General features: G+C 44.1%; 1 protein-coding gene across 1 annotated transcript; it reads left to right on the forward strand.

The window, feature by feature from the left end:
• Positions 1-2,396: 2,396 nt before the first annotated feature.
• LOC123993987 (inward rectifier potassium channel 13-like) lies at positions 2,397-8,087 on the forward strand. Its single transcript, XM_046296473.1, has 4 exons — positions 2,397-2,791; positions 6,379-6,637; positions 6,900-7,236; positions 7,476-8,087. The coding sequence occupies exons 2-4, from the start codon at positions 6,437-6,439 to the stop codon at positions 8,048-8,050; spliced, it is 1,113 nt and encodes a 370-aa protein (XP_046152429.1). The 5' UTR covers positions 2,397-2,791; positions 6,379-6,436; the 3' UTR covers positions 8,051-8,087.
• The last annotated feature ends 2,988 nt before the right edge of the window (positions 8,088-11,075 follow it).

Here is an 11,075-nt window from a genome sequence, read left to right on the forward strand (position 1 = left end):
ATATGTCATGGACGTCATTCAAGGAAGACCAAGGTGCAGCGTGGTGAGCGTACATTTGCTTTTATTTAGTCAAATTTGACCAACAAAACAAGAAATAACAAAAACGACTGTGAAGCTTACAAGGGCTATAGTGCCCCTAACAAAGACAACTTCCCACAATGACCTAAGGGAAAAAGGCTGCCTAAGTATGATTCCCAATCAGAGACAACGATAGACAGCTGTCCCTGATTGAGAACCATACCCGGCCAAAACATAGAAATACAAAAACATAGAAAACAGAACATAGAATGCCCACCCAAATCACACCTTGACCAAACCAAATAGAGACATAAAAAGGCTCTCTAAGGTCAGGGCATGACAGCATAGTTAATCCCTGTCCAGAATATACCCTAACCCCTCCTCCCTAGGCACTTGAGTAGATGTATCAATCAACCAATCAATCAAATGTATTAATAAAACCCTTTTTACATCAGCAGATGTTGCAAAGTGATATACAGAAACCCAGCCTAAAACCCTTAACAGTAACCAATGCAGATGTAGAAGCACGGTGGCTAGGAAAAACTCCTTAGAAAGGCTGGAACCTAGAAAGAAACCTAGAAAGGAACCAGGCTCTGGGGGGTGGCCAGTCCTTTTCTGGCCATGCCGGGGGGAGATTCTAAGAGAACATGGCCATTAAGGCCAGATCGTTCTTCAAGATGTTCAAATGTTCATAGATGACCAGCAGGGTCAAATAATAATCACTATGGTTGTAGAAGGTGCAACAGGTCATCGCCAAGAGTAAATGTAAGTTGGCTTTTCATAGCAAAGCATTCAGAGGTTGAAAGAGAGAGAGGTGAGAATTAGAGGGAGCATACTTAAGTTCACACAGGACACCAGATAGGACAGGAGATTTACACCAGATAGGACATCGAGAATTACACCAGGTAGGACATAATGACCCTGGCCCCCCGGCACATAGCTTATTGCAGAATAGATACTGGAGGATGAAACAAGGGGGGGGCGGGGGACACTGTGACCCCATCTGACGAAATCCCCGGACAGGGCCAACCAGGCAGGATATAACCCCACCCACTTTGCCAAAGCACAGCCCCCACACCGCTAGAGGAATATCAACAGACCACCAATTTACTAACATATTGTACGTTTTGCTAATCCATAATGTATTGTACACATTTCAATTCATAACATACAGTACCATAAGAATTGTCATTTGTAACATATCATACGAAATGATTGATGGACAACCACAAATTAATTACATACCATGCAAAACTTAACATATCATATTAAATGGAGTGTCTCGGATTTGAGTACAGAATAATACGAAATGCTCTGAAACCAGATTGAGATAGCATGTTCCCTTCACTAACGGAAAACTGGACACTGAAACATTAGGGGAAAATTACAGGTGAAATTACATTTTTTTTTTATCTCTCAATAGAATTGTTAGCTGGGAATAAATCCTTATATTTTCTCCTTCTCCTCCCTCTCTCTTCCAACTCCTCTTACCAAGTCATCTTTCTTTGAACTTTGAACTTTTGCAACATTTCAAACCTTAGCAACAGAAAGACTTAATGAAAGTGTGAGTGCTGTAGATAGTAATGTGAAGGTTGATTTTGCAATGGAACAATCAATCCCTCTCTCCCTCCTCTCCTCCCTCTCTCTTCCAACTCCTCTTACCCAGTCATCTTTCTTCGAACTTTGAACTTTTGCAACATTTCAGAGCTCTCCTGGGCAGTTGATAGGGTACAAGCAAAGAAGTTAGGGAGCACCACACCCATAGACCCGGCCTGCTGTGACCTTTGAACTCCTGCAATATGGCTTACTACAGCCTAATCAGTAACAAAGAAGCACTGTGAAGTAGGGTTAAAAAGGGGCTGCCACATTTGAAATCACATGCAATAGCAACACTATATCATGATGACTCTCAAGGAATGGGCAATGTGGTGATTAAACAAATTCCTTACTATCTGAGGTAAGGTTAGGGGTTAGGTTAAGGTTAAAGGTTACATTATGGTTGGATAAATTGGATGTCTTATTAGTCAACACTTGCAACATGGCATGTCTTCCATGTCCCTGTTCAAATACTTGTATAATTCAGCATTAAGTAAGCACCAATTAGACATGACTGCACAGGCGAAAGCTATTCACCTGTCTAAGTGCAAAAGGTCTGATAAACACAAAACCCTTGTGTCTGGGTAGAAAGACAGATGGACAGTAACAACAGACTCAATTACCCCCACTCTCTCTCTCTCTCTCTCTCTCTCTCTCTCTCTCTCTCTCTCTCTCACACACACACACACACACACGCAAAGACACCCTGTTGTCACACTCCCCCTCCAGAGCCTCACTCTCATCATCATTCCTATACTCATTTACTCCTACCAACCACAGGACTCAGAGGAGCTACAACTGGCTCTGTCAATGAACAGTGACAAGGTGTTGTTCTTTGAGTTTTTCTCCTCCCTCTCTCGCCTTCCGGGAACACTAATTGGCCACATGCAGAGTAATGTGACCAATCGAATCATCCTCGGCAGAGAGCCGGAGCTGCAGATCGGAAGAGCAGAGCGTTGGGCTCAGTCCGGCTCCCACGCCGAAGAGTTCCTGGGGTGACACTATCTTTTCCTCCCTTTACCTCGGGAATACCTTGGGATTTACCCCCCATCTTCTCATCCCACGGATTTGGTGGTTTTCCCGCCCCTCGCCTCGCCTCCTGCCCGCCCTCGGATCAGCGCTCGGGTGAAAAGGGCACCATCAGAGGGGTGATCGCTGGCCCTGGTGCAACACTACAGTGAGTAACCTTAAGGACAGACAGGGAGTAAGGCGATCCCAGCCACTGAGAGGGGGTGATACGAGACTGTGTGAGAGAGAGAGAGAGAGAGAGAGAGAGAGAGAGAGAGAGAGAGAGAGAGAGAGAGAGAGACAGAGAGAGAGAGAGAGAGAGAGAGAGAGAGAGAGAGAGAGAGAGAGAGAGAGAGAGAGAGACAGAGACAGAGAGAGAGAGAGAGAGAGAGAGAGAGAGAGAGAGAGAGAGAGAGAGAGAGAGAGAGAGAGAGAGAGAGAGAGAGAGAGAAGTGAGACTGTGGTGCATCACTACAGAAAGAAACTACAAAATGTTTACTTTCAACTTTAAATTGTAAGATGGATTTTGTGCAATATCCTTGAACATTGTGCAAGAACTTGACCTGCGGAATCACCGATTTCAGCTAAACGTAACCAAGACTGTGTCTACTGTCAATAATGTACATGTAAATGAATACATAAACACAGCTTGTACCCTTAGAGACCCTAGACTGAAGAAGTCAAATAACAGGTCAACTTTTTCCAGCTAGAAGTAACAAAATGGGTGTTTCTTTTAATTTTTAACACATGTTAGATATAGGCCTAAGTAGGACAATGGCAGGTCAACTTGCACAACCTGTCCAACTCTGTTTAATAACCACAGAGAAAGCATTTACAGGATTTATCTATAAGATAACTGAGTGTCTATAACTGTTTAGCTCTGGGTGGTTAACAGGTTCTCCCCACTTGTTCTCAATGGATCTTTAAGGGGATGGGGGTAAAGCTGGACAATAGAGTGGGGAATGGAGTTTCCATCCATATGCTATTAAACAACATTCGTCAGATGCGGTAATCAATACCAGTGGAGGCTAGTGGAGGGTGAAATCGGAGGACAAGTAAAACAGCCTCTCCTTACATATACCGATACCCCTTAAACTTTGACACCTAAGACAAACACTCAATAACATGCTAGTAATATGTTATCTCCAATTAGCTTATCTGTGGGAAAATGGAAAAAACTCTCCTGCAGCCCATTTTGCAGTATCATCGTTGGCTAAACTAAGCTATAGCTTAGGGAGCTGTGTAGCCCAGCTACAATATTTCCAACCAACAGCCCCAAACTATCTCAGCAGCCACTGAGCCCCCTCATCAATCCACACTGAGAGCACACAGACAGAGTGCTGTTTGTTAACATCATCTGATAGCCGCCGCTATCCCACACATACACTGAGGAGAAAAGTGCCAGGCCCAAAAGACATGGGGGGATATGGGAGATTTGTAACCTCTGCTTGTGTGTGATTGTGTATCTATGTGATTGTATGTCTATGTCATTGTGTGTGTGTGTGTGTGTGTGTGTGTGTGTGTGTGTGTGTGTGTGTGTGTGTGTGTGTGTGTGTGTGTGTGTGTGTGTGTGTGTGTGTGTGTGTGTGTGTGTGTGTGTGTGTGTGTGTGTGTGTGTGTGTGTGTGTGTCTATGTGATTGTGTGTGTGTGTGTGTGTGTCTATGTGATTGTGTGTGTGTGTGTGTGTGTGTCTATGTGATTGTGTGTGTGTGTGTGTGTGTGTGTGTGTGTGTGTGTGTGTGTGTGTGTGTGTGTGTGTGTGTGTGTGTGTGTGTGTGTGTGTGTGTGTGTGTGTGTGTGTGTGTGTGTGTGTGTGTGTGTGTCATTGTGTGTGTGTGTGTCTATGTCATTGTGTGTGTGTGTGTGTGTGTTTGCCTCCTCTGCACGCCGTATGCCCCTCATGTGACGGCCTCTCTGATGGCCTCTCTCAAGCCGGCATCCCGCCACCTCAGGAAAATGGAGCACTTCTTACTGCGCTAACACATAGCCATGCTTACTATTACCCTATAGAATTTCTGTAATAACAGGCCCATGCTTGCCCTAGAGAGAAGTGGTAGCTAGCAGCTAGCCTCCGCAGCCTGACTTGTAGCCTGTGCCAGTGACTAGTTCTGACTGTAAAGAATCTGTCGTTGAATTAGCCAACATAAGTGCCTCAATATTCCACATTTTATGACACACAATTACAGAGGTTGAAAAGTACAAAATTGTCATACTTGACTAAAAGTATAGATACCTTAATAGAAACTAACTCAAGTAAAAGTGAAAGTCATCCAGTAAAATGCTACTTGAATAAAAGTTTTAAAGTATTTTGTTTAAAATATACTTAAGTATCAAAAGTAAATGTAGTTGCTAAAATATACTTAAGTGTATCAAAGTTAAAGTAAAAGTATAAATCACTTAAAATTCCTTATATTAAGCAAAGTAGACTGCACCATTTTCTTGTTTTTAAAATGTATGAACAGCCAGGGGCACACTCCCACACATTATTTACAAAAGATGCATTTGTGTTTAGTGAGTCCGCCAGGCCAGAGGCCACGTGTTCTCTTGATAAGTGCTTGAATCTGACCATTTTCCTGTCCCGTTAAGCATTCAAAATGTAACAAGTACTTTTGGTTGTCATTGAAAATGTATGAAGTATAAAGTGCAATATTTTCTTCAGGAATGTAGTGAAGTAAAAGTAAAAGTAGTCAAAAATATAAATAGTAAAGTACAGATACCCCCAAAAACTACTTAAGTAGCACTTTAAAGAATTTTCACTTTAGTACTTTACACCACTGCACAATTATAATGTTGATGATAAAAATCCCTTACTCCAGCGAGGCTCCCACGACATTTAGCAACAATTGAATATTTTGTAACTGTCCTGATGTGTAGTCAAGGCTCAGGGCTAGTTTTTACTACCAAGTGTAATTTTATCCCTTACCCAGAAAAACAGAAAAACGATAACACAATTTTACCGTGTGAACTGTACAGATATTGTACAGCTTTCGACATGTACATTATTTAAGTGTTTTTGTATCAAAGGAACAGCTTTGTTATCTCTATATTCCATCTATACTTACAGACAGTGCAGGGTTCACAGTTTACAGGCTAAAGTTACACACAGAACAATCCCTTTAAGTCCCTCTGGTCCATGATGTGAGTAAGATACAGCACTTAAAAAACATTTTGTAAAATATATGTGCAATGTTTTCTCAGCTCGTCTCTTACAGCTAGCTATATATACACAATGCAATCAAGGGACTTCATAAAAAGCACATTTAATCTCATATAAACCTCAAACATCATCATACTCTATTCTTGGTGAACCTTGTTCGAGTTCTGACAGAAAAATCATACCATATAGGCTACAGTCAGTACATGAGGAGGGTGTATATTATTTGTCCATGTGATCATCCATAAAGCATACTAACATGTTGCTGAACAAGACTAGAGAACAGAAGGGAGAGTGAAGTCCCAGTCTGGTACTGTAGTGATTGTTACTGAGTCTGTTCCTCCAAGATTAAACTCACCACATTCCTGCTCTGCATGTCGCTGTGTTCCACTGACAGATACCCCACTGAGTACTTCTCTAATCACCTGCAACAACATTCTAGACGTTTCTGGATGTTTCTGTCTCTCTGTCTGTCCCCCTATGTACATAACTAACTGCATAACAGTGTCAAAGTGGAATTGTAAAGTCAAAGTTGTCCATGTTTATAAAGTTGTTATAAATGGTCTTCTATGATTCTTGGCATAATTATGCTTGTTTCCAGATACCTTTATCCTGACCTGCCCACTTGCCTGCCCTCAACCCCTCACCTCCCTGTAACCATGACAACCAAAATGACCAACGACCTGGACGGGAACAAGGTCTCCTCCTCCCCTCTCCTGTTGTCCACATCATCCCCATCCTACCTGTCTTGCCAGCGTCTGGTGACCAAGGACGGTCACTGTGCCCTGCGGTCCTCCCCTCCCTCTCCTGGCCTGTGGCCCTCCTGGGCGTCTGCCTCTGCCTGGCTGCTAGCTCTACAGGTAAAATAAATGAGTTGACGCACACCCTAAATAGTTGAAGAGGTGCTGCTGACTAAATGGAAAAGTAAACTTAAAATCAAAAGTTACACACAGACACTCTATGCGCCTGATTCGCAGACATATATTAAGACTAGTCCTGGATTTAAACTCTCAATTGAGAATATCCAATGAACTTGATTATTAGACCAGGATCAGGCTTAATCTCTGTCTGGGAAACCAGCAATAATTGAATGGGTAAATATACCCGGACTCGTCCCTGCAGGACCTGTGGGGGGCAGTGGTGTGCCTGCGCTGGCGCTGGGTCCTCTTGGCCTTCTGCACCTCCTTTGTGGCCCACTGGCTGCTGTTCGCCTGCCTGTGGTACCTACTGGCCCACTTCAATGGAGACCTGGCGGTGGAGGACCACGACGCTCCTCCAGAGGGTCACGTAGTGTGTGTCAAACACATCACCAGCTTCACTGCAGCCTTCTCTTTCTCCCTGGAGACCCAGCTGACCATAGGGTACGGCACCATGTTCCCCAGTGGGGACTGTCCCAGCGCTATAGCCCTGCTGGCGGTTCAGATGCTGCTGGGGCTCATGCTGGAAGCCTTCATCACAGGTACGTTCTAATGGAGAGGATCCCTTCTCTTTCTCACTTTCTCAGTTTGTTGTTGTACCTTTCAATGCTGAGGGAACAGCTGTTTGATCTTCATCTTCGTTATTTTACTTTCTTGTTTATATTCGGTCTTTGTTTCAATGGGTTTCTTGAGATTTAAAAAAATAGAACATACCTCATTCTAAGGAAAATGACTGATATGTAAATCTTCACTCTCTCTCTTACCCATCCCCGCCCTTCAGGTGCGTTTGTGGCTAAGATCGCCCGTCCCCAGAAGCGTGCGGGGGCCATCCAGTTCAGCCCCCAGGCGGTGGTAGGTCAGCACCAGGGCCAGCCCTGCCTCATGTTCCGGGCTACCAACCTTCTGCGCCGCCCCCTGGTGGATGTGGAGGTCAGTGCCGTCCTGTACGAAGAGAGAGATGACCAGGTCCTGCACCAGACCAACCTGGACTTCCAGCTGGACCGGCTGGGCCCCCGCCCCTGCCCCTTCTTCATCTTCCCCCTCACCTTCTACCACATCCTGGACCGCCACAGCCCCCTTTACCCAGCCCTGCGTGAGGGCAGCACCAGCCACTTTGAGCTAGTGGTGTTTCTCTCCGCCTCACAGGAGGGCACGGGCGACGCCTGCCAGAAAAGAACGTCCTATCTGCGCCAGGAGATCCAGTTTGAGCGGCGCTTCGTGCCCGCCATGGGGCTGGACAAGCATGGCAGGTACCAGGTGAGCAGTCAACACTTTGGCATGGCCCACTGCAAGGAGCCGCTGGACAAGGAGTGTGTGGTGCAGATCAACGGGGACGGGAGTGACAGGATGGAGTAAGGGGGGAAAGGAGTAGGGTGGAAGGGAAAGAGGGGTAGGAGAAAGAGGGAGAAAGAAGCGTGGGGGGAGGGGGAGAAGGAAGCGTGGGAGAAGGGAAAGAAGGGGAAGAGGGGAAGAGCTGAGAGGAGTAAGGGACAGAGACAACTTGGGATGGATGGGTTCCAGGGTTTACAATGTGTGTGTGTGTGTGTGTGTGTGTGTGTGTGTGTGTGTGTGTGTGTGTGTGTGTGTGTGTGTGTGTGTGTGTGTGTGTGTGTGTGTGTGTGTGTGTGTGTGTGTGTGTGTGTGTGAGGGAGGGAGGGTAGCAACATGGGGATAAAGATAGGGGCAGAAAGGGAGAGTTAGGGACATTATGGGAGGGACAGGTTTCTATGGCTCTGCTACCTGGTATCAGCTACCTACTTTTTACAGTCCCATAGCTCTTCAAACATTCAACCTCCAGCTGCGTACCTCTAGCACCAAGGTCAGCGCACTCTCAAATGTTGTTTTTTGCCATCATTGTAAGCCTACCACATACGATACATGTATTAAACATAAGAATGAGTGTGTTTTTGTCACAACCCTGCTCGTGGGAAGTGACAAAGAGCTCTTATATGACCAGGGCACAAATAATAATATAATGATAATCAATAATTTACTTTTTGCTTACATATAAAACCCTATTTGTTCATAGAAAATTGTGAATAACTCACCACAGGTTAATGAGAAGGGTGTGCTTGAAATTCATGCACATAACTCTTCAATGTTGGGTTGTATTGGAGAGAGTCTCCGTCTTAAATAATTTCCCGCACACAGTCTGTGCCTGTATTTAGTTTTCATGCTAGTGAGGGCTGAGAATTCGCGATTTACCAAGGTATGCGATTTACCAAGGCAAGAAATTCTGACCGCAGCCCTATCCAGAAATCTGGCAGTGGCTTCTGATTAAATTACATTTTCACAGAACGGTTTGTTGCAATTTCGGTGAGGCTCTCTTGTTCAGAAAACGGTAAGTGGACTGGAGGGACAACGAATCCAGTTGTTTATGTCGTCCGTTTCGGGAAAGTACCTGCGTAATTGCACATCCAGCTCATTCAGGTGCTTCGCTATATCACTTTTGACATTGTCCGTAAGCTTGAGTTAATTTGCACACAAAAAATCATGCAATCGATGGAAAGACCTGTGTGTTGTCCTTGTTAATGCAGACAGAAAACTTCTTGATTTTGTCCCGCACATTGATTATAGTTGTGGAGAGTCCCTGTAATCCTAGATTCAGATCATTCAGGTGAGAAACAACATCACCCAGATAGGCCAGTAGTGTGAGAAACTCAGCATCATACAAGCGGTCAGACAAGTGAAAATTATGGTCAGTAAAGAAAACTTTAAGCTCGTCTCTCAATTAAAAAAAACTTGTCAATACTTTGCTCCTTGATAAACAGTGCACTTCTGTATGTTGTAAAAGCGTCACATGGTCGCTGCCCATATCATTGCATAATGCAGAAAATACATGAGAGTTCAGAGGCCTTGCTTTTTAGTTTTAGTGTCTAAAACGTCTTTCAAGCTATCAGGCATTCACTTGGCAGCAAAAGCCTCTCGGTGGATGCTGCAGTGTACCCAAGTGGCGTCGGGAGTAACTGCTTGCAGGTGCGTTACCACTCCACTATGTCTCCCTGTCATGGCTAATGCGCCATCAGTACAGATACCAACACATCTTGACCACCAAAGTCCATTTGATGTCACAAACCTGTCCAGTACTTTAAAAATATCCTCTCATGTTGTCCTGGTTTCCAGTGGTTTACAGAAGAGGATGTCTTCCTTAATTGACCCCCCATAAACGTAACGGAGATATACCAGGAGCTGTGCCAGGCCCGCTACGTCTGTTGACTCATCCAGCTGTAACGCATATAATTCACTGGCTTGTATGCGAAGCAGTAATTGTTTCAAAACATCTCCTGCCATGTCACTGATGCGTCGTGAAACAGTGTTGTTTGATGAAGTCATTGTCTGTGTAGTTTTTGTTGGCCTTTTCCTCAGCATTGTCCCAGCCATATCCGCGGCAGCAGGAAGAATGAATTCCTCCACAATAGTATGGGGCTTGCCTGTCCTAGCCACTCGGTAGCTCACCCTATAAGACGCTTCTAGCCCTTCTTATTAATGGTATCTGTTGCTTCTATACATGTCTTACTACTCGAAAGTCGTCTTTATTCTTGCTCAAAAAACTTCTGTGGCTTATTTTTCAAATGATCATGTTTCGTTTCTAAATGCCTGCCCAAGAGTGAAGGTTTCTCGTGAGAGAGTAACGGTTGACGTGATTGGATGTTAATTATTTGACTAGGCTACCTGTATTTGACATTGTGTTGTTATTTCGCTGAACACTAGATGGTTTCATTTTATTTTTGGCAGAGAAACGAGGATACTCAGGAGAGAAAAAAACTCACCCAAATGTATAGCCCCGTTGGAAAATATAAATGTAGTGGGAATCACATTTTTATTTGGCGTACACCTGACGGCATTGCAAGTACCCCAGTTTGGACATATCTGGTCTAGTGGAATAAAGAACACAAGATTGTAGAACATGTTCTAGCTACCTGAGAACTCTAGAACCAACAGTTACATTCACTGCCATGAAGGATGATATTCCACGATCAATAACACTACGCTGCTATGGAATACACTCTGGCTGCATTTACACAGGCAGCCCAAATCAGATATTCTGTCCAATTATTGGCAAGAGAGATTTTCCTGGTAATCTGTGTAAACGCAGCCTCTGTAATGTAGATCATCCCACTTTGAAACTCAATGTCTTCAATCATTTTAAACTGAGGTATCACGCGTTAGAAGATATCAGTTGATTTAACTGCAACATTGATTAGATTACTGCCTTAAATGTTTATGAGAAATCTTCACTGAAATCAGTGTGTGTCTATTTACGCCAAATATTAGTCAAAGATGAAATGTAATACTATGTTATACATTGATTACACATGTTGAATATGTAAAATGCTATGGCTTTAGATTGAGCACTTTAGTGATAGGCGAAACATTTGGA

The sequence above is a fragment of the Oncorhynchus gorbuscha genome, linkage group LG13, assembly GCF_021184085.1.
Source record: "Oncorhynchus gorbuscha isolate QuinsamMale2020 ecotype Even-year linkage group LG13, OgorEven_v1.0, whole genome shotgun sequence".
NCBI classification, from domain to species: domain Eukaryota; kingdom Metazoa; phylum Chordata; class Actinopteri; order Salmoniformes; family Salmonidae; genus Oncorhynchus; species Oncorhynchus gorbuscha.